The sequence below is a fragment of the Taudactylus pleione genome, unplaced genomic scaffold (assembly GCF_031769625.1).
Source record: "Taudactylus pleione unplaced genomic scaffold, aTauple2 ptg000406l, whole genome shotgun sequence".
NCBI classification, from domain to species: domain Eukaryota; kingdom Metazoa; phylum Chordata; class Amphibia; order Anura; family Myobatrachidae; genus Taudactylus; species Taudactylus pleione.
This window is the reverse complement of record NW_028284808.1, coordinates 1,645,243-1,670,535: the sequence shown is the minus strand read 5'-3', so window position 1 is coordinate 1,670,535 and position 25,293 is coordinate 1,645,243. Positions and strand designations below refer to the sequence as shown.

At 42.3% G+C, this 25,293-nt stretch overlaps 1 protein-coding gene across 3 annotated transcripts in view; it reads right to left on the bottom strand.

Annotated features, from left to right (window-relative positions):
* The window catches only part of ALG14 (ALG14 UDP-N-acetylglucosaminyltransferase subunit), a 44,495-nt gene that overhangs the window by 15,733 nt on the left and 3,469 nt on the right, over positions 1 to 25,293 (bottom strand). Inside the window, exons 3-4 of one of the 3 annotated variants that reach the window (XM_088446811.1) lie at positions 18,275 to 18,446; positions 15,303 to 15,425 (exon numbers count right to left, since the gene is read on the bottom strand). The exons of 1 other annotated variant lie outside the window; for it this stretch is intronic. In XM_088446811.1, coding sequence (XP_088302937.1) covers positions 15,303 to 15,425; positions 18,275 to 18,446 — 295 coding nt within the window. The remainder of the gene's footprint in view (positions 1 to 15,302; positions 15,426 to 18,274; positions 18,447 to 25,293) is intronic. One more of the 3 variants, XM_088446812.1, reaches the window with a different exon arrangement.

Here is a 25,293-nt window from a genome sequence, read left to right as displayed (position 1 = left end):
ACAGAGACATGTGCTCTGTGTGCAGGCTGGTCAGCTGACTGGAAAAAAACAATCAGCACTATTTTCTCAGACCCGGGTCGAATATCCCGTGTCTGTACCATTTAAGAGCCAAATAACCCAGGACCGACCCGTGTTTAACCCTTCTTTTAACCTGGGTTGAAATACCGGGTCGGTCGACCAGGGTTATTCATTTTGGTGTATTTTAAAATCATGTCAACCCGGGTCGACCCGGCAACAACCCGGGTTATTTTGACGATGTGAAAGGGGTATTAGAAAGTATGCTGCATTTATGGACCAATGACAGCAAATAAATAGCATTCCATGTGCTATTTACACTGCCTAACTATCAACATGCCTAACTGTAAAAACCAGAATACCTTAAGGCACACCTCAAAATGTCCAGACCACAAGCTTGTTCACCTAATTATGCCTACAAATTGGCACTCACTCCCTTTTCACCACCACAGAAAAAAATACAAAGATAGGAGAGCTGGTGGATGATATTATCTTTTACTTATAAAGCGCTGGCATATTACACAGAGGTGATCATGACACAAACAAGCTACAGTACCATGCAATGACATGAAACAGAAGGTAATGATGGCCCGGCACGAATGAGCTTACCATCTAAGGGAGCATATAGTTATGGCAGAATGACAGTACACTGCTAAATATACCACTGAGGCCCCACCGTGTTTCAGTGCTAAGCCTTGATTATAAAGTGGCCAGAGAAGGACATACCAGTCTGCACGTACAGCCATTGGATCTTGGTCTACTTGTAAGAATCTGCTAACTTGCTCCCAGGCCAAACAACTGCACTACATTTGGCCAAGTTAGTGCAATCTTCATCATTGTTCGGCCGTATTTTTAGATTGTCCCAACAACATCTTAATAATATGTGCTATTGATCGGGAATGCTTCTTGTTTCCGCTCAATAGGTAAAGAAAAATTGTCTTAAGGATGGACATGGTGGTTTTGGGCATCCAAAGGGAACTTAGCGTCAGGCTTTGTTGCAGTAGAGTTACAAAGTTACAATAAAGTAAGGTATACATATATGTTGTAGGTTGGGTCAAATAATCTTGACCATTGTTCTCCATAGCCGAAGGGAAACACGTGATATCACAGGACTCCTTGTGAATAAGATGCATGTGAATCCTTGTGTTAACATACTGACTGAAACTCTGTTACAAAACAGTTTATGGTTCCATGTAACACCGGTCTCTCCACCTATTCCCTACACATTGCCACTATACATGAATGAAGAGAAATACATTCCCTATAACAGAAGATAGGTGCATATTTAAATCTGAAACATCTGAAGTGATTAAAACAAAGCTAAAAGGAAAAAGGTGAGTTGGTTAGAGCAGAGGTTCCCAAACTCTGTCCTCAAGGCACCCTAATGGTCCAGGTTTTAGGGATATTCATGGTGGAGTATAAATGGTTAGATCAAATGACTGAGGTACTAATCAAGACACCTGTGCCCAACCATGGTTATCCAGACCGTTAGGGTGCCTTGAGGACCAAGTTTGGGAACCTCTGGACTAGAGGGAGCACTCAAAATATAGCATTTATGGATCAACATTGTCTGTAAACAACAATAAACGTAAAAGGGTTGCATAAAATCAGATTTAAAAATAAACCAAAAAAACGGATTTATTTGATTTATAACAATTTTTTTTTAAATAAACGTTTAAAAATTTTAAACGCTTACTTAAAAATTTTTTTTTTTATAAAAAATCCTATTTAAATCCCCCCAAAAAATCTTATTTAAATCCAATAAATCCGTTGATTTTTTATTTTTTAAAAAAAATCAGATATTTATGCAACCCTGCGTAAAACTAACAAAATTTTCAATGAACACCACAAAAAACATACTTTAATTTTTGGTACAGGCCCCAGCCCAAGTCATTACTGATCTGTAGCTTTAGGATGTCAATGGTGCAGGTGCTAGATCCATGGACCGCCACCTGCAAGCTTGGATGGACTGATACTTGAGGGGATTCTGAAAATACTTTTTGGGCGTGCATAAATTAGCCACTGCGATTGTATACACAGCTTGAGTACTCACTGCGTGCCACAAGACTTGCAGTTTATGTGGCTGGTCAGACCTGGTGTAAATGTTGCGTGATGCGTCAATAGTACTGATGTATACGCAGGAGTACGCGGTATTATGGATGTGAGAAAGCAGCAGTGGGCGTCTCTATGCCGGCTGAGCTGTGGCAGGCATTAGCATACTTTCGCAGCTGCATTCGGTCTGCAATAGTGATTCTTACCGAATTAGGGCCTGTGTCCGGAAGCAGTCCACCATTGTTGACAAGTTTTTGCTCTTCAGTTGCCTGGTAGGCAGCTGGAGATATCGACTATCTATTTTTATTGTGCTTCTTGTAAGTGTATCTGTGTCAAAAAAAATGTGATTTAACCATTACCCCTCTTCCAGCAAAATGCAGGGATTTTTTACCCAGCATTTTGCAGGGCCGCACCTGGCTTAGACCCCGTTTCCACTGCACCCTCGTCCTGGGTTTTTCCTGGGTCGCCTCCATTTCCACTGAACCCGGGTAAGCCCAGCAAAACCTGTGGATGTCATTAAAAATGGCCTTTATTCAGGGCATTTTTAATGACATCCACATGTAATGACATTTTTAATGTCATCTTTTATTATTTATTATTTTTTTAATTTCATGATTTATTTAATTTAATGACATTTTTAATTACATCCTTTATTCAGGCATCTCCTCTGGTCCCTGGGTGATTAAATCAGCAGCCAGAACCCTGGAATAACCAATCAGCGGCTTTTGCAATTACCTGTGTCAAAAAAGAAAAACGGGTAGGTGTTTCCACTGCAGTGTTACCGGATTTTACCCGCAAAAAATCTGCTCAATACCTTGTAAGAAATCCTGAATCAGAAGACTCTAGATTTTTTCCATGAAGCCGTTTCCACTTAGCTGAGTCCCGGGTAGACACGGCAATTACCCCAGTTTTTTAGGAAGTGGAAAAGGGGTATTAGTCAGTTTTCCTTTCCGATGTTCCATTTTTAGTTAATATGAAAAGGTGAGAGCATTATAGGAAGGGACTCCAGGATTTGGTTATACCAGAAAAACGACTCTACATGACTACTGTACTTCAAATAATTGTAAGGGTACACCCTCTGGTGGTTTAGAATATACCCCATGCACATGTTGTCATTATCTATATGATTGATTTATGTATATATATATATGGTTGTTGAATATATTTTAGATTGCACATTGTGCGTATTAAATGTGTTTTTTTATTCTCAAAATGGTTGCTCACAGTTTTTATTACAGTTTTTATTACTGTGTCCTTTTTCAAAACAATAGATCCTGCTGCATCTGCTTATTATACATAACACAATAAGTGTAATGATATAGTCAGGTGCCGTGTAATCTAATTTATTTTAGTTCTTTTTTTTATATAGTATGCTCCTGGGGTGACTACCCAGTATATACGGCAGCATATTCATATATCCTTCTTCATATATAGAATGTTTATATACTGACGTTTATCTACTTTGTATTCGAAATTTACACACTCTACACGTGGATAGGCTCTAGGCAGCGTCTCACTATTTGCGTTTGCACACTTTCTGATATATTTATTAGGTTTGTTTATTTTGTGATGTTGCATGTTTAAATATATTACCAAGTAGCTGCCCGGGTTTAAATCTTCAAGTTATTAAGTTTTATTATGTGATGTTGTCCAATTCCATCCAGTGGAAGGCTCAGAACAGGCTCCCCAGGTCAAAGTTCTGTCCAACATACACCAACGATAGATCCGACCGGGACCCTAACCCCCTAAATACTGGCCAGGATCCAACTGGACCACCTCGCGTTGGTTTAATCCCAATCAGTGAACACCTGCCAGTGACAGAATATGATAAAACTAGCTGATGCACCCAGTTTCACCTGGGTAGACCATAGATATTTACTGTTTCCATTTCCATCTCGTCATTCCAATAACACATGAATCCACCACCTCTAGCATTCCCGCTAAGCTGTTTTAGCGGGGTGCCGCACCCTGTATGATCTCAAAAGGGCAGAATGCGCCCCACCCTTATGACGGCGCCCTGTCGGTGCCTTGCTAAAGCAACCTGCCGGATGCCGAGCCCACCCATGGGTGATGTTGCGGTCACAGCCCTCACCGCCGATGAATATTTACAGCAAGGTGAGAGCTTGGGGGCAGTACAGCATGTCCGTAAGTGATGGACACACCCCCAAGAGTGATGAAAAGGGGACATGCCTTAAAGCCACACCCCTTTTCTCATGATGATGTCCCTTTTTGACAGCGCATGTGAGAACGCCTTTTCTACGGTGCAGTGCCCTGCCCTGCGCCGGACATAGAATCAACACTACCCCTCTATAGAATGCATCCCCTCCCTCACTGCAGAATCGGTATGAAATACCATCGGCCGCATGGCCGGTGGTTCGATTCCCGGCATCGGCAGGCCGAACGAAGCAGAGTTCCCGGCAGTGGAAGCCCGACAGCGCTGGAAATCCCAATCATCCCTAAGGTAAGTATACTAACCTAACCCCCTAACCCTCCATAGGGGTGCCTAACCCTAACCTCACCCCTCCCCCCAAGAGCCTAACCCCCCCCTTCCTCGTTGCCTAGACCTGTCCCCCGGGGGGGTGCCTAACCCTAACCCTCCCTCCCCCTAGCCTAACCCTAAGTCCCCCCCGGGTGCCCTAAACCTAACCCTCCCCCCCGCGGCTGTCCACTCGTGGTGCCCGGCTTCGGGAAAATGTCAGGCGTCTACATCTAGACGCCCGGCATTTCACCCTCGCCGGGATATGACAGTCGGGAAGCCGGCTGTCGGTATTAAGGCAGCCGGTTTCCCGATTGCATCCCCTCACTGCTATAGTACAAATTCCCCTCTCTCACCTCATCTCTAAAGTAACACATTTCCCTCCCTCGCTGTGTTGTAACACATTTGACATTCCCCTCCCTCATCTGTGTAGAAATACAATCCCTTCCTCACACCTGTAGTAACACATTATCCTCACTCACACCTCTAGTAACTTATTCCCCTCCCTCACCTCTGGAGTACCACACTAACCCCTGTAGTAACACATTCCCCTCCCTCACCCTTGTTGTAACACATTCCCATCCCTCGCCCTATAGTAACACATTTGACAATCCCCTCCCTCACCTGTGTACTGACAATTCCCTCCTATACCTGTGTAGTAACACGTTCCCTTCCCTCACCTCTATAGTAACACATTTCCCTCTCACTGCTGTTGTAATGCTGGCTACAACTTCAGTTGAATGGCCATTAAATCGTGTGTGCATTGACCAGTGTGTACAGATGATATGTCTGAATGACGTAGTTCACAGACATATTGCGTCGGCTGTGCAACACAGCCAAAGGCAGCCGAATGCCTGTACACTTGCTTCAGAAGCCACCGGGGATGGGGGCACGATGCGACCCCCGACCAGATGGCAATGATGGTTGTTCAGTGTGTATGAACAACCATCATCTGCAGATATATCTGCAAATCAGTCAATCTGCAGATACTACTTTCAGGTGTGTACCCAGCTTTACACATTTTCCTCTCTCACCTCTGTAGCAAGTGTAACCCATTCCCTTCCCTCACTACTCAAATATGGGAGTCACACAAACTGTCAGTGATGTGCAGCACTTTTGGTGTTTGAATATTGAGCTCTGCTGTAGCCACGATGAGACAGTCAGGACATTGCACAGGGTGAGCAAATATTTTAGCCCTTTTCACCCTCTTACAAGTCGAATTTCGAAAAAAAACCTTTCTTAGTGGGCACCTAGGTCATGGAAGGAATATACACCCAGATTTTCATGTTTCTCAGTCCAGGGGTTTGGGCTGGGGGTTGATGAGTCAGTAAAGGACCTACACACTAGGCGATATTTTACACGATTTGCCCGATTTTCGACGCATCGGAATGACAAATCGTGTAAAATATGTCCAAATCGTGAGTGTCCACTCATGATCACGATGCGCGTACCTGCTGGTCGCACATCACATCTTTAGATCTTGCCTGCTACAGGTAAGATCTGCCAATCTCGGACACGATACACTGGAAAAAGGTAAGGATGCACGATAGATCGTTTGTCACATTGGACACTTTTTAACACCAAATCGTGTCCAGGACTGCCGGGGAGCTGCTGGGGAGAGTTCAAGGGAAATCGGACACGAGATCGCATCGTGACCACATCGCATAGTGTGTAGGCACCTTAAGTCAGTCAGTTAGTCAATCAGTCAGTCCCCTAACCCTCCTTTAGGGTTGCCTAACCCTAACCTGCCCCCTAGTGCTTAACCCTAACCTCCCCCCATTAGTGCCTAAACCCAACCCCCCCCTCCCCGCACCCTAAACCTACTAACCCCCCCTTCCCCAAGCCTATCCCTCTCCAAGGGGTGAATAAACCCAAGGCCCCCTGGGGTGCCCTAAACCTAACCCTCTCCATCCCCCCCCCACCCGCGGCTAAGAGGACAGGTGCCCGTACTGCATTCCAGCATCGGTATCTTGACGCCTGTCATAAATCCCTAACTGGCATTCCAGCTAGGGATAACTACATCCCCATTCTAGCACCCTTCACCTGTCACAACTCTTGCAGTTCCTCTTTCCTGCCTAGGGTGTCACTCTCTGCTCTGGTGCTTATAGCACACTCAGATGATGCAACAAACTGCTGCTATACAGACCAGAGTTTGCTAGAAGCACCAGAGCAGACAGCGAAACTGAAAAGGGGAACTGCATGGGTTGTGACAGGTGCAGAGTACTAGAATGAACATTATGAAATCATTGTAGATAGTCAGAGTCAAACTGCCTTCATTGGGGACAGCTGTCAAGGTCAATTTAGCTTTTCAGAGGTGTACCCCGATATCGAATGTTATGCTGAGAGGATAGACTTTTGTCCAGGAATGATGATGTTTGTCCATGAAAGATGACGTTTTGCCTCTTTCTGAGACACGATTTTGGCGGGGAAAAAAAAAATATCGAATTTGGCGGGCAAATCCGAACTAATCCGAGCCTGCACAACCCTAATAACAACTTGCAACCTAAATTTGTCTCTTTTTGCTGTGTTATGCAGCCATAAGAAATGATTGCATTTTTTATTAAATAGATCTCACATTGAACTGAGCTTAGTACATTTATACAAGGTGGTTAGGGTCTTTTATGGGGGAAAAAAAAACCTAACCTCCACTGGACTTAAAAAAAAAAAGAAAAAAAAAAAAAAGCTTCTCTGACCCAGCCTAACTTGTGTCATCTGAAAGGAGAGTGCCTATATGGAAGAACAGATGTAATACTGCAGATGTTCTAGTAATAACTAATATTCTGTCAATAATCCTTAAAAAGAACCAAAAACAAGTTGCCAAGTTGGTTGACTAGTAGGAGCAACTGTGGGTGTGGAAGTAGAATAGTAAGACTAGATGCGGGCGCTCGCTCTCAGCGTATGGCAATTTTGCAAAGTGACGTCAAGGCAGCCTCTCGCTCAGCAAGGCACAAGGACGCCCACTATGCCTTGGCAGGCGATCACTTTGTGTTTACAGACGCCCACCAGCCTGTCTTTAGCCACCCACTAGCGTACGTCATCTCCAGGAAGTGCATTCAACCATCGGTACATTGGGTTACATCAGATCTGACCGCAGCACTTGCGATTGACTGTACCCTACCGCAAGCACTTCAGTGTATTATTCAACCACATGACGTGTACCATGACACTGCCTGTTAATTATGCACGCCCCAGAAATGGCGTGGAAACACTCTGGCACGCCTGCGTCCGCAACTCCACTCCCCCGTTACTACTGCCCTGCCCCTGTTACCACCCACAAACGGCCTCTCCTGTCACTCATTCCATTGGGCTGTCTTTGCAGGGCGAGTGAGCAAAATATGATCGCTCCTACTAGTTTGCGCACGCGCATTGCGAACTACATGCATGCGCACATTAGCGAACATCGTCTGCAACAAGCGGCCGCTTGCTAGCGAGCGGGTCTGAATCAGGCCCTATGGGCTGTATTCAATTAGCAGCGAAAACAGACGTTTTTCGCCAAGAAACAGGCGAAAACACAATTGGCGAAAAAATCCCCAGACCAGGCGAAAAAAAAAGCAAAATCCCTATTTTTGTCTAAAAATGTGAGGATTTCTTTCAGAACCCTTTGGACACCCCCCCTTAATGATAATTTAATTTTAGGGGGGGTGTCCAAAGGGTTCTGAAAGAAATCCCCCCATTTTTAGCCATAAATAGGGATTTTGCATTTTTTTTCACCTGGTCTGGGATGAAGAAAACTTATCTCAGTTTTTTTTCGCCAATTGCGTGTTCGCCTGTTGTTTGGCAAAAACGGCCATTTTTCGCAAAAAAATGGCGATATTTTCGCCGCTAATTGAATACGGCCCTATGCAGGAAAAGGAGTCATTGCTGTTACTACAACTGTGCAGAATGCCCTATTTTGTCTTCTCTATTAAAAACCCCCCAAATCTATACCCAATGTTGAATTTTAACATCAAGTTTCCCTCTTCCCACTACTGCCATACTTGGTTACAGTTGAATTTTCTTTCTTCGATCTCATAGGAGACTTGGGACAAGTAATGATGTGATGACTGCCACCATTATACAATGATGGGATTCACAACGTGGGCAAGGATATGATCATGCAAATTGTGTCATCATGGCTTTGCCCACTTCCTAAGAAAGAGATGCAAAGTCTTGGAGGTTGGCATACTCTCCCTGGAGTCTGGGAGGACTCACCGAAACTCATGAGTCTTCCAGACGTTGCGGGAGAGAAGAAAATCATGCCCTACTGCTGAGCACAGCACAAGTTTCTGTAGAAATATAAAGTTAGTAGGTAATATCTGGTGAAAAGGTTGAGAAATCATGTTTGGTAAAATGGATATATTACATTTAAATTGCAGATATACTTGCAGCACTTGGCTGTATTGCTCTTCTGCAATAGTGAATATGGGGTGTTTCTGAATTGAAATGATCTAATAAGCAAACCATTCCCTCAGAGTTTTGAGTAATCTTCATGCATAACTCGTGACACGGGGTGGTTGGATGGCACCCCAATGCCCTGACTTTGCGTCTGAGGATTAATCAAACGTGCTACTACTAAAGATACAGGGTAGGGATACCAGATCTCTTCACTTTGGCAGCAACAAACAATAGATTTATCCTCTCACATTAATTGGATCTATGTCGTTTTTCCTATAGTTCATTCCCTGGGACTCTAAGTAGAATAGCACTAGGTATTGACGAGATTTGGGGTACATCTGACTGTAATAGTGCACTACAGCTGTGTATGAATTTATTATCAATCGGAAAAAGGAAGATAAACAAAAAACACTGGCCATTGAATGATATTGGACATGAAGTTTCTAAATAAAAAAAGAACTGTCTCCCTGACTATTCTGGTAATGACAGTACATAATTATTATCCACAGCACAGGAGAACAAGATTTTCCAAATGTCAGCACACAGAACAAGTTACCATTATCAATTCAGCGGCAACAAGAACCGTCTTTTTCCAGTATGCTCTTTAAGGCAACAAAGGTTTCATACAGGGTAGGATAACCACAAATTCTATGTGCTGGGCCACTGAATATTCTAGAAGGGTTATTGTTTGCTTCATGTTTATAACCCAAAAGAGAACTAATTAATAACTCAGTAGTAATCTTGGCGGCCTTTAATTGAGTGTTCAAAGCTCATTCTTATTGATGCATTTTCTGTGTGTGAACTGGACGAACACTTAGATTTCCCCATACTTAGATACTTAGATCCCCAGAGTGTGATCGGGTAGTTTGGCGTGACCGAATGACCAGAACAGTGATCAGATAGACCACACATGCTGATTTCTGTCTCAGAGACTGGGTCACCAGGTTGTTGTGAACAATGGGGATAAAGTCATGAGCTTGGGAGAGTACGGTCACTACCTTAAATTAAATGTATGTATGCCTGTCATTTTGTTTGCTCAAGTTCAGGAAATGATTTAAAGATATTTTAACAATTGTATTGTTCCAAATAAAAAATATATACATTAAAAAATATACAAATAAAACATATAAACTAAAAACTAAACAAAAGTTATATCTAGCCTGAGCATTGCAAAAATGTACATTTTGCTCTGGCCATTTGTATATGAAGGGATTAAATACAACATAGCAGAACACTGGCCGGCCTCAAGATTCTATAGATTTGCTGATTCAGATGTAATCGCAGAGGTACTAGAGGGGTCATTAATAACTGCCTGGGAATGTCATCTCAATGTCACCAGATACAGACACAGAAAGAGATGTACTGGAGACTGTGGTATGAATTTGAATAATAATCATCCAATAATATGCTCATAGCTTAATTTGCAAGGAAATGATTACAATGGCTGCCAGCCAATCTCTAATTTCACTTTTCTCGACTGTGTCACTGTGTTGTTCACAGGAATAGATTAACATGTGGGCTGTATTATTACATCAGTTCATTTACAAGAAATCAGCCAGGTTACAAACAGATTCAACAATCCCTAGCTCCCTGTCTTGTAAGAAACTTATAACATCACACACCATGAGCAAGGAACCTTTCTTACTAGTATATCATCCTGGATACTATCACGTGATTGCCTGATACTGTGCCATTTGGAAGTTCTGACTAAGAAGGCCCTATACTATAATCTTCTGTATGACAATCTCTATGCCTCTGCATGAGAGAACAGCGCCTCCCCTCTCCACCCAATGGTTCTCACCCAAGGGATAGACCACCAGAAAAGAAAGACCACTGTGCACGGAACAGGGGGTTAGTAAAGCAGGAAGGTGGTGGGACGAGGCATTTGCTGCGTCTATACTACTAGTACATTATAAAACAACACATATTTGGCTCTAACCATAGACCACATCGTGGTTTTCAAAAATTAGCCAAAATTGCTGGGTGTCTCAAATTTTGATACTTGCTGCCAATTCTGTTTCCAAAATAATCACTATTATGGACCCTAAATATATAAAAATAACAGATAAAATAAAGAAAAAAAATTCAAACAAAAAAATAGGTCAGATTTTTTTTTTTAGAACAATAATAAAAAAAATCAGTAAAGTATCAGTATATTAAATATCAATATAGTATTGCCAAAATTAGCGAAATTAAATGCAGAAGTTTTTCAATGTGACCCAGGCAGACAGCTGTTGTAAGTAAAGATTCTGATACCTGCAAACAAATAGCTATTGCACAACACACGGCCTTGTAACTTTAATTCTTTCTTGAAACAACTAAAATATTATATACACACACAAACACACACACACACACACACACAGCTTAGACAAGAATAAAGCACATGTACTTTAACGATCAATACATAGGGGACCTACTGTCTAAGAGCAAGCCATTACTGCGTAAATGTAACACAAAGTAATGATTCCGGTCTGTGAAGCAGGAAAAGAGCTTATAGTGCCTTTGTGTCCTCTGAGGATTTATGCAGTTAGGAGGGTCTTGTGATACAGGGATGGAAGGGTTAACTGCAACTACAATTATTAAAAGAAATAATAAGAGGAAACGGCTTATTTATTCAACCTATTTATAGATTCTTTGTTGACAAAAAGTATTATTCCGTGTAATAGAACAGGAACCACTGCATTTTAGTGCTCTAAACAGCATGATGTTATTTCAAATCTTTAGAAAGGTTTTTTAAAAACAAATACCAATGGTTTAGTCTAATGTTAGCCTGAAAAACAAAAATCCAAGGTTTTATTCTGTAAAACAAAAAATACTGAAATCCAGAGACAGGTTTTTTGTATCTAAAGACAAAGCATCAACAAAGAATGATGCAGAGCTATAAAATGAAAAATAAGGTGAGAAATCGCGTCCCACACACCCAGAAAACAGAGCGCCATGATTTACACATCAGCCAAGTTCAGACTACAGTACAATCTCTAAAGATAAACACTGCACATTTTATGGTGACGTAACAAATACCTGTATCACGTTTATGCTATTTTAGACCTAGCTTTGTGCCCCTATAAAAATGTTGAGCACTAAAGGGGAAGAATTGTTCATTATTAGGACTGCTAGAATGAAGTCATAATTACTAGTGAGCATAGTGCAAAGTAATCTAATACTTTGTCATTTAAGTTGTAATTTTCTGTGTGTTACTCATTTTAAAATATTAAATAAATTGCCATTTCTTAATTACTCCATTTGTTACTCCCTGCTGTGCAATTGATGAAGATAATTTTACAGCCGGCTACAGGACAAATTCATGGTTGTTACGTATAAAATCAAGGCTGGACTGCTGTTCATGTTGTGTAGCAGCTGTAAAGCCTGGTTAATGACTGTTGAGATGGGGACCAGTGTATATTAAATACAAATAATGTGAGAACATCAAATAGCAGTCCAAATTGTGTCACTTTATAAAGGTAAGCAGGAAAATAAACAGGTCAATTAAAATTTCCCTATACATGTTTAATTAAATAAGCCAGTAATGACCACTTCTCTTGCATATCACACTAAAGAGAAACAAAGGGACAGAATCAATTATAAATAAGGTGATACTCTATGGGATGTGAGGTTACTAATATATTGCTTATGTTTGCTTGCACCAAAAAGCAGCAAAATAATATAATCAGCAATAATCAGTATAAACCATAATGCACACACATTGTATATAACACATGTTTAAAAAAAACAAACAAAAAAACCACACACACACACATATTATATATATATATATATATATATATATATATATATATATATATATAAAACCAGGGATCAGGGGGCACTCAGCGGACTTCAAAAAAACATCAAACTGTGATTTATGTATATCCTGATGAAAAGACTGTGATTGCCTTGAAACGTCGATTAGATGGAATAAATCACAGTTTGATGGGGTTATTTTTAAGTCCGCTGAGTGCCGCCTGATCCCTGGTTCACAAGGGGGTCTCTGGTTTTATTATGATGTTGGATGGCACCCCGGCTAACTATTTCTGTTGTGAGTGCCCCTCTACATGTTATATATATATTTTATTTGTGCCATTACAATCCCAATAGTGTTTTTTAATCTATTGTGGCCTTACAATGTAATAATTCTCTGCTATTTGCACTAGTTTGTTTTATTAATTTAAATGTTTATTTTATTCTGGTACATCAGCTGTCCTTACATTAGCACTGCATTTTCTTTTTGCTTATAAAACAGTATCACATAAGTTTCTGTGGCTAACTGCTAAGACTTATGCTGGGTACACACTATGCGATAGGTCGTTAGTTCAGCCGTCAAACAACATATCGCAGAGTGCAAATGTCCATGTGTACAGACGATAGGTCTGTGAACGATGTCGTTCACAGACATATCGCATTGGCCCTGCAGCACAGTCGAAGCCGATATATTTTGCAGATATAATGGTGCATCTGGTTGTGTGTACAAGCGACCTGCCGATCACTGCAGGGACTGGCGACACTGACACCTCAACAGGGCGGGCAAATTTAAGACACGTCGACCGGCCAACTGGTGTGTGTTGGCGTACTGATCGGATACGTGGGTCAGCGGACAAGTCGGCCAGGCGTGTACCCAGCATTACGTTGCCAATTGGATGTTGACATATTTCTGCTACAGTCCATCCCGCCTCTTAGGATAAAGACAAATCTCTTCATAGAAATAATGTATATTTCAGACTTTTCTTAGTCTGCCCTTCTCCACACACTGCGGTCAATAAGTACATTTGTACACCTACTCGATAAAGCAAGGATCTAAGGCCCTCATTCAGAGCCGCTCGTTAGCGGCAGTACGCTCGTTCCGAGCGATGTTTGCACATCTGCGCATGCGTACGGTTTTTAGTACGCATGCGCGAACCAGTCAGTGCGGCCGAAAATCGTTGGTACGCAATATAGCGAGTGCCTGCTATTTTGAGTGACAGAATGAGGCGTATGTGGGTGGTAACAGGGGAAGGTGCTTGAAAATGGGGGAGTGGAGATCCGAACGCAGGCGTGCTTAAAGGTCAAAACGGGCGTTTTATGGGTGTGCATATTTAAAACAGCAGCGTCAGTGACCACGTCACTGGGTTATTTTATAGCCAGAACTGCTCGCAAATTTGTGGTAGCAAACACCAACCACCAGAATAGCGAATAGTTCATACGCTGGTCGATGTACTCGATTAATCTAATAAATAGCGGACATGACGTAGGATGCGAGCGGCCAGGGGGCGTTTTTAACAAATAAACGAGCGTATGTTTTGCTCGCTCGTTCAGACTTAGAGGTGTGAACAGACTGCAATGTGCGTACGGATCATTTGAATAGCCACCCCTTGTTTTTAAACGAGCGACCACAAATAGCGAACGGCTCTGAATGAGGGCCTAAATCAGTGTTTCTCAAACTCAGTCCTCAGGACCCCACACAGTTCACATTTTCCAGGTCACCCAGCAGGTGCCCAGGTGTATTCATTACTAACTGACACATTTTAAAAGATCCATATTAAAGTAGTCTTCCCGCCTGGACGTTTTAGCAGGGCGCCGTGCCCTGCCAGATTTTAAAACGGCAAAATGCGCCCTGCCCAACCTGTTGACATCCTGCTTAAACTGCCTGCCAGGTGCTATCCCAAACGCAGGCCACAGTGTCCCGCGGGGAGGGGGGGGGATGATTACGGTACAGTGCTCATCGCCGGCGAGTAGAAGCCATGCGCATGCATCTATTCACAGTGAGGTGAGAGCTTGGGGGCTAACCAGCATGTCCGTAAGTGCTGGACATGCCTCCAAGAGTGATGAAAAGGGACGTGCCTTATGAATACGCCCCCTTTTATTGAGGCCGCACCCGTTTTCGGGGGACACGTAACAGTGCCCTTTTTTACTGTCCGGCACCCTGCCCAGAGCCAGACCTAGAATTAACACTATGAAGCTAATTATTTCACTTGTGATTCTGTGAGGAGACCAGGAAAACAAACTGTTTGGGGTCCTGAGGGCCGTGTTTGAAAACCACTGATCTATATCAACCCTTGTTCTAGATATTCATCCACATTGCAGTAACTCAAAGCATAAAAAGGCGCAATTGTTGCTGTTCAGGTCAAAAAAACAGAATGAGGAAGAAATGTGATCTAAGTGACCTGACTGCCGAGAGTCTTTTCGTACGACTTATCACCTTCAAATGCATCTTATTCGCTGATTAAAATGATATGCAGCATGATATGCAGCATGCTTATCTTCTGATTGCAGCTGCGGGTGTATCTGCATGCAAAACGCTATGTTACAGTGTCACAGCTGCTGACACTGTAAAGTAGCATTTCGTATACAGATACACTTGCTTACCTAATGATAAGAGATTATGCCAGACATTAGCTCTTGTACTTACCAAGTCTGGCTTCAACCGAACAGTTAATGGAACAGAGTAAAATAAGGACTGTAATGTAGTCAGCAAAGACGAACTCCAGGATTGTCGGACTTCTCTGCTCCTGGGGATGCGATGAATGGAATACTGCATAAAACAATACGCACAGTCAGGAAACAAGGGCAGATGTTTGGAGGAAAAAAAGGACTTAAGGTACGTACACACTAGACGATGTGCTCACGATGCGATATCGTGAGCGATTTCACTTGAACTCTCCCCGGCACTCCAGGACACAATATGGTGCTAAAATGTCTCCAATCTGACCAACGATATATCGTGCATCCTTAACGATTTCCAGTGCGTCGTGTACGAGATTGACAGATCTTGTCTGCTGTAGGCAAGATCTGAAGATGAGATGTACGACCCATGGGTACGTGCATCGGCATCGTGAGTGGACAGTCACGATTTGACACACGATTTGACGTTTCGATGCTTCGAAATTGGGCGACTTGTGCAAAATATCGTCGTGTGTACGCACCTTTAATGAGCATACACACTAGACGATATGCTCCCTGAGCGATATCGTCTAGTGTGTGCCCGGCAGGGTGTGCTCAATGTCGTCCATGACATTGAGCACACCGGCTGAACGATATCATTAACGATATCGTTCAGCGCCGGGTTCTCTTCCCCATTCCCCAACATGCAGCAACCTGACAATATCGTCAGGTTGGCCTGCATGTTTACCCGTTGAACGATAATGACGAACGACCCGCGGGTACGCACATTGCCGTTATCGTTCATCGTTTTGGTGTTAAAAATGGATGATAAGTCCATTCAGTCGTCCACTTTAATCACCCAGTGTGTACGCACCTTTACAGTAAACACAAGTGATGTTATATTTGTGTGTAGAAAATGTATGTTTATTACTTAATTAGCACAATGCAGAAAAATACATTAAAAACATATAATCAGTTTTTATAACATAGTTTGACTTTTAGAATCCAAGTACTATATATAGGAATGAAGTCGCTGTGGCTATATAATCTGCATAGGGCAGGGTTCCCCATTTAGATTTGCCAATGGTTTGTCTTTGCATACAAATAAGCAGTGACTGAAATGTATTAAATCCATACTTTCACACCCCGCTTATAAAGTCTTACATCATAAAGTTATGGGCAGTTAATCATATGCTAATATAAATGACAGTGTTAAGCCCAGCTCACTACACTGAGCACTGAGGTGGATGGGGCTTAATGACGCAATTTATGTAATCCAGCAGGGCGGCTTGGAATGCAAAAAAGCAACCAGACGTCTACACCGGGGCGCTGAGGAGGAGAGGGGAGAGAATAGGGATTATCCCGGAATAGGTGAGCAAAAAAACAAGGAAAACAAAGGAAGATTAGCAGCGCTCAAGGACTTACAGTACCATGAATCCAGTGATAAGTAGTCCACAATAATAAAGACATAAAACTTATGATTAAATAACCCAAATGACATAAAAAACATTAATAGAAACATGACTGCATGAACAGGGTTGAATAATCTACTTGCCAATTTTTGAGGAAGTAAGCACTAGGAAAGTGTAAAACACACACTTCAGTTGGTGTGAAATTTAAAAATAACATTATAATAAATCAGCAAGAGCTTACATCAATAGTCCATATCTATGATACTCCAACTTGCAAATAACCCCTCTAAATGTATTTCTGTTTTGTTACTGAAGGGTATTTATTACATTTTCCTAATAGAGGGCTTGATCTCCTACTTCAATTTATCCCACTGGGAAATCTATTTAGATAATAGGTGGGAGAAGTGTGTCCCATATCAAGTCAAACCTAGCTTCAGTATGAGATAGTAATGTCCAAAGATGATGTCATGTCATACATTGAAATCTGATGCAATGAAGCCACTTTAGCTGAGCTGGATGTGATGAAGTAGTAACATTTCCCATTAGGAAAGCGCAGATTAGGGACTTAGAACTCATGTAAATACATCAGGGACAGAGTGTGAGTAGAGTCACTTATATATGGCACAGATCATATTATATGCTTACCAATAAAAGGCATATGTCTGTGCTTAGTGCACTAGGAGCTCTGTAGCCTGTTTCCAGTGCTTGTATTTGCACCTACTGCTGCTCTTTGGCCTAGTGAGGAGATCCAGTAAACAAGGCTTGTATTCATTGTTTTCCTTTACAAGTGCCCACCTTGTCTCCAAGGTCACAGGTCTGTGTCCATTTTGTATTTCCCTCACCATTCACAGGGTGGAGTATCAAGAAGCCCACCTGAGACGGATGTTTGGCCTTGAAATGTTTAAAACAGCCATGAGTACGGAATCGGTATGAAATACCGCCGGCCGCATGGCCGGCGGTTCGATTCTCGGCAGCGCCTGGCCGACAAAAGCAGAGTTCCCGGCAGCAGAAGCCCAACAGCGCTGGAAATTCCGATCGTCGCTAAGGTAAGTATAAACTAACCTAACCCTCCTTAGGGGTGCCTAACCCTAACCTCCCCCCCCCAAGTGATTAACCCTAATCCCCCCTCTAAGTGCCTAACCCTAAACCCCCCCTTCCCCGCTGCCTAAACCTAAATCCCCCAGGGGGGTGCCTAACCCTGTCACCGCCGGGTGCTCTAAACCTAACCCTCCCCCCCCCCCCGCAGCTTTCCTCTCGCGACGCCCGGCATGCCTTCGAACGGGATGCCGGGCGCTGGTCTCCCGGCATTGGGGAAATGACAGGCATCTAGATATAGACGCCGGTCATTTATTCCAAGTCATGATAAAGCAGTCCTCCCCTCATCTGGATATATTTGTCACAATTATTGATGTTTAGACTACTCCTCTTATCTTCAAGTTATACACATTATTCTTATTATCCCTATTTAGCGACTCTGTATAACTGTCTTCCTACTACAATCACCATATTAGTAGTTAATGCTGTCTGCTGTTACCTCAACTTCCTCTGCATCATTGTTTTACTATTGTATGTCACTACGTGCATTTACCTGCGGTTAGACAGTGGGTGTGATCCTGTAGGATCCTGTAGATGGGAATGCTGGCTGTGTTAAGCCGCATACAGACTACACGATGTGTGTATGCGGCGTTATTGTCATCGGCCCGGTGGAGGTGCCGGCATGTATAAACACTTGCCGATGCTCTCTTTTCCTCCTCTGCAGACTGTTGCCATAATAGGAGGGAGAGGAGTAGAATTAAAAACTATTTTTTGGTGTAAAGCGGTTATCAACATGCATAAGTAGAAACCCCTATTGATAACTAAAAGCTATGGCTCTACCAGTCACTGAAGTATAGTTTAAAAAAAAATTAATTGGAAAAGAGATTTGTAATCAGAATTCAATCACTGGTGGCAATGGTCCATGCGAGCATTTTAGTATCCATCTTCAACTCGTGAAATAACTATAATTTTGGAGAAAGGTATTAGGTTTGCTGTGCAAAATTATGTATACCCAGAAAAAAAATCTAACATTAAAATAAAGAGTATGTTTGCCCAACCCCCTTTATGAAGAACATTCTACCTCATGGCATAGTACCGCTATACTATTATATACAGAATTATCCAATGGAGAGATAGATCTTGGTACATGCGTCAACCTACTGGATCCTGTCTCACTAGTTATTACATACAGGCAGGCATTCTAGCATATGCTGTAAGAGAGTTCCCTGTGCTCCTAAGCCTTGTTCCTGCTGCGGTGCTACCTTTGCCTCCTGTCAGCTAATTGGCTACCACAGATCTCCCAGCACCACTCTGACCAGTCCCACAGCCTCCAGTCCGGTGGTGACTGCCCTGTCTCCCACAGGGTACCCACTCCTGTGTTTTGAACCTGTCGTTAACTCCTCGTTCAGCCATTCATCAAGGATATCTCATTCAAGCCATTCTACAGGATATCTCAGCCATATTTGCATCATTTCTTAGACATCTCTGCCACTTTTCTGGACATTGACTTTGTTCTCGCCCACTACAGTGACCTATCATCCACATACCCCGGTTCTAAGTTTATTTACATTGGGACTTTAGTTATAAAACAACCAACTTTCCAATTTAAATCTGTTCCTGCCTCCACAAAAATCCCAGTCCGTAACACCACCTCTAGGGACTTGTACTGAGCCAGCTCCGCTGTTCTCTTCAGTGACTGCCCTCCTGTATACTCGTCCCTGAGGACAGTAATGCAGCCTCTACAGATGACAGGGAGCTCCACCGATCACTGCACATAAGGAGTCCCTGAACAGCAGGTTTGCCAGCGCTTTTGTAATGGGTCTCTTCACGTGGCAGCTGCCCTCTTTACTGCAAGGTCTACTCCTCTCACTGCTCACAGCAAGAGCTCCTCTTCGGAGCTTAGGGCAGAAAATAATTTAGACTTGTCGGGAGCAGATCAGGGGATCCCACCCACAGAGCCCTGCCAGCAGCCCCCTGATGTCCGATAGTGATGATGATCCTTAGCCTAAACCCTTCTTAGGAAAATTACCTACACAATGGTGAGAAAGGCATCCCAATCGGTTCAGTGGTTGTGGAGTTCATCACAATCAGGTAAACAAACAAACAAACAGACATTCTCGTTTATAAGTATTGTAGACATATACGGCTAAAAAAGGTAAATTAACCCTACAAAAACTAGATATACTAATCAATTTGCCACTAAGAATGACATCAATACATGAAGAGTAATCCTGTAATTGTATTATTTATACGAATATAATAAGAACATTGTGTCTGTCTGTTTGTTCCAAGTTGGCGCACAAACTACTAAACTGATTTTCATGAAAACTGCATCATTTTGTAGTGGAAATGCCCAGGAATAATCTGCACTTTGTTTCATCTCAATCCGTCAAATTAAAGCTGAGCAATAACAAAAACAAATTTATTGACATCATCAATGCAAGAGATATATGTGGCAACATGCGCGTGGCCGGTAGGAGGAGAGGAGCTTTGGGCCAGCGTTCACGTGAATAGGATAGGGTACATATACATAGCAGTCTGTGCACAGGGAACACAGTGACATGTGTGTGTGTGTGTGTGTGAATAGGATAGGGTACATAGCAGTCTGTGCACAGGGAACACAGTGACGTGTGTGTGTGTGAATAGGATAGGCTACATAGCAGCCTGTGCAAAGGGCACACAGTGACATTGGTGTGAATGGTGGGTGAATAGAATAGGTTACATAGCAGTCTGCGCACAGGGCACATAGTGACATTGGTGTGAGAGGTGGATGAATAGGATAGGATACATAGCTATCTGTGCACAGGGCACACAGTGACATTGGTGTGAGTGGTGGGTGAATAGGATAAGCTACATAGCAGCCTGTGCACAGGGCACACAGTGACATTGGTGTGAGTGATGGGTGAATAGGATAGGCTACATAGCAGTCTGTGCACAGGGCACCAAGTGACATTGGTGTGAGTGATGGGTGAATAGGATAGGCTACATAGCAGTCTGTGCTCAGGGCACACAGTGACATTGGTGTGAGTGGTGGGTGAATAGGATAGGCTACATAGCAGTCTGTACACAGGACACACAGTGACATTGGTGTGAATGGTGGGTGAATAGGATAGGCTACATAGCAGTCTGTGCACAGGACACACAGTGACATTGGTGTGAATGGTGGGTGAATAGGATAGGTTACATAGCAGTCTGCGCACAGGGCACATAGTGACATTGGTGTGAGAGGTGGATGAATAGGATAGGCTACATAGCATTCTGTGCACAGGGCACACAGTGACATTGGTGTGAATGGTGGGTGAATAGGATAGGATACATAGCAGTCTGTGCACAGGACACACAGTGACACTGGTGAGAGAGGTGGATGAATAGGATAGCATAGCAGTCTGTGCACAGGGCACACAGTGACACTGGTGTGAGTGGTGGGTGAATAGGATAAGCTACATAGCAGCCTGTGCACAGGGCACACAGTGACATTGGTGTGAGTGATGGGTGAATAGGATAGGCTACATAGCAGTCTGTGCACAGGGCACACAGTGATATTGGTGTGAGTGGTGGATGAATAGGATAGGCTACATAGCAGCCTGTGCACAGGGCACACAGTGACATTGGTGTGAGTGATGGGTGAATAGGATAGGCTACATAGCAGTCTGTGCACAGGGCACACAGTGACATTGGTGTGAGTGATGGGTGAATAGGATAGGCTACATAGCAGTCTGTGCACAGGGCACACAGTGACATTGGTGTGTGTGTGTGTGTGTGTGTGTGTGTGCGTGTGCGTGGTGGGTGAAGGCGCAGCTGCCACCAGTCTGTATAGCACTGTTGGTCATGTGGACCTCTCCCGCGACAGGGTCCCTATGCAAAGCAATACAACTAGAACACCTCAAATAAACAAAATGTTGGCAGAAGCGATTTTATCGTGTGCGAAGCCGTGGGCAACAGCTAGTGTTTATTTAATCTTTTAATTTTAAATTTCCTTGTTTATTTTCCCCGTTTTGGTCTCAAAAAAAGTCTGACCTCCTGGGAGTTCTTGTTTATGCCACTTTTAACATCTATTTTTGTATGTTGTTGTGGCCTATTGCATTATAGTTAATGATGACAATAAAACTGGGAGCTAAATCCAGTTTGTGCAGTAAGTGTAACATATTAGAGTGGTGTGCCACCTAGAGGTAAGCACAAGACAAACATCACAGCATGTGCAATCTATTTAAACTGAAAAAAAAAATTCTGAAGATGACAAACTCATTTTAACACACTATTAATGAATATTGCCAAATTAGTGTTGTGGTATTTCAATGTGATTAGGATATGCAACAATCTACTATACTGGGACTCCAGAAAACCACGTGACCATACCAGCATTGCCTAGGTGAGCTTATACCACGCGCGCCACACAGCTGGAAAAATCTCTGAAACTGTAAACCGGGACTTGCCAATACAGCCGACGGCTGCACAGCACAGCGGGGCGGATATTTGTATCCACTGCTGCATGTTCTTCATTGAAGCCCACTCAACAAGTAGCGGATTTACTGAGACTACAGTATATCAGGCAATGTGGAGCCCCAACCATACGGTAATTACAATCTGGTAAAACAGCAAGATACAGAGGGGTATTCACTGTCGAAGTTAACGTTTCATATCGGAGTTTTTACCTGCGTTAAAGTATTGGGCGCGCTCCCGCTTATCCCCGTATTCAATATAAAATTAACGAAAACGGGATCCTCCGAAGTTGGATTTGCGTAAAGTTACGAATTTTTCCTTAAAAAAATTGTAAGACCCCCTTAAAGTAGTAAAAACATGGGGGATCACTATGGGTACCCCCATTTTAGCCTGTAAATGAAAGTCGGGGATTTAAATAGCCGCAGCAAGTGTTTTTTTCCCGACATTGAAGAAGTGATGCAGAAGAGCACTTAGGTTATTTTCTTCGTTTTTTTAAGTGGTCCCATCAAATTTGGGGTACATGAAAATGGGTACTAGCATATTTTTAAGTCCCTAAAGTTAGTTTTAAAAAATTCTGCATTTGTGCACCTGCCGCTATAAATCTATTCTAGAAAACACCTGCCGCATACTTGCAGAATAGCCCTGAACCTATTTCCCTATTGTTTAACAATTTTTTCCATTTTTTTTTTTTCACCCCAAATTTTAAATTCATTTTTTGGGGTGTCCCTATTTTTTTTTAAAACTTTTTTTGGCACAGTTCTTTTTTAAATGTCATTCCCAGGGGTGCAGGCTATTTCTTTTTAAGCCTGCAACCCTAAACCCCAATTCTGCACTTTTTTTCCACACCTATTCAATGGTGAAAAGTTATCCCCGTTTTCTATCAAAGACTTTTCAAAACTGCGAAAAGTCTTTGAAATTGAATACGGTGTAAGAGTAAAACCTCCAAAAATGACGTAATAGCTCCGATATTAACGCAAAAACGATGTTTTCGCTCCCATATTGAATACCCCAAACAGAGTCCTATAATGGAGGTTTATTGAACAAACGCCACACAATTCATAGGACCCACTAATATCTACTTTGATTAAGATGTTACTTTGTGTCTTTTTACTTATTATTGAATAAGAGATACACTGTGCACAATTCAGTTACCACCCGGTTACAAATTAGTAACTGTATACGGAACTGCAACTATTACATAATTCTAAGGAAAGTGGTGTTATACATAACTCATGAGGCATTGTTTCTATTTTTTACTGTGATATTTATATGCATGTATTGGAATACTGTTATTAAATAACTAATGGTGAAAACACGTGAGTTGGATTTATATTATTGTAATATTTTTATATATATTCTAAGTGCAGGCGCTCCCATTTTCTTAGTATTAAAGAAAGATATGCCTCATTCTGGATGTACAGTGGGACAAAATCACAGAGATAACTACAGATCATCACCTTAAAGCATCTTACAATGAGGTCACCACCTACTAGTGACAGTGGCTCCATTGAGCGTTATACACTACAACAATTTTTTTCATTAAGATATGCACGCCATCTAGTCACACTGCGAGGAGAGCTTGGGGGCAGCCCAGCATCTAGTGTTCATTCTAGCACCCTGCACCTGTCACAACCTGTGCAGTTCCTCTTTCCTGTTTGGGGTGTAGCTCTCTGCTCTGGTGCTTCTAGCACACTCTGGTCTGTATCTCAGCAGTTTGATGCATCAGCTGAGTGAGCAAGAAGCACCAGAGAGGAGAGACACCCCAGAATGGAAGGAGTAACTTTCATTAGTTGTGACAGGTGCAGGGTGCTAGAGTGAACATTAAGCATCTCCGTGAGTACTGGATACTCCCCGTACAGTGATGATGAGGGGGTGCATTTAAAGGACACGTTCCCTTGTCTAGTGACCATGCCCATTTTTCGGGCGCACTTGCAGAGGATTACCCATAGCCGCCCTGCCCCCCCTAGAATGAACGCTGAGGGTAGAATTTACAAAGCAGCGGCTTCTGTAAGCCGCTGCTTCCCGGCAGGTTGCAGGGAAATATTTTAAATGCACTCGGAGTCAGTATAAAGCACGCCGGGCTTTACACTGACTCCGAGTGCCGTTTAACAGCCGCTGCTTTGTAAATTCTACTCTATATGTGTATTACGCTGTAATGTCTATTTTCACGTGTTTTATTAATTGCTATTTACTATTTGATTATTTTATGAATATATTGCATTCAGAGGTATTATTCTCATCTTTGAAGATTATGATCTACAGTTTAATGTCCAATTGTTATTTCTTTTGTGTTGCGTTTGTTTTCTTTTGTAATTGAATATATCAATACAAAATTACTCAATTTAAAAAAAATTAAGTTTTAATAATTGTTGTGATTCTGCAGAATGCGGGTCAGGACAAAGTAGTCGAACTTTTTGATAACAGTTTAATTGTCAACAAGACATGTAACTAACTGCACAACAGTGTCTGACGGGTGGATGTCACTAGGAACGGCTATCAACATTTAGCAGCCATTGATGGTTTGACACTCATGGTTAATGGTTTTGCCATTGATGGCAGAGGTACTGTGTTTCTCTGCCAATGATGGCAGAATTGTGGTAATGTTCTTTTTTTTTTTTTGAGATAGCACTTAATGTTCTCCCCCTACTCCCTTTTTGTAATTGGCCCACTGCATACAACTGACCAACAGTAGGGATGCCCATCGATGGTTCAAACTATCAATTGTTTCCTGCCATGGCACAATTCGATAACAATGTCAATATGTCACATGTTGTGTCTCATGCCATTAAACTATGGAGTCTTAATAACTAGATCAGCATTGTCCAAAGACAAATTTAGTTAATTGCAATAATATTTAAAACAATTGTGGATATATATATATATATATACATACATATATATATACATATATAGATATATAAAAACTGAATAACTGCGGCACTCGGAGACTGACGTGTAAATAAATATATATTTATTTACACATCAGTCTCCGAGTGCCGCAGTTATTCAGTTTTTCTACATGTTTCCTCATTCCGAGGGCACCGGAGCAAGTAGCTTTTCTAATAGAGGAGTGCCGGTTCGTTTGTATCATATATATATATATACATACATATATATATACATATATATATA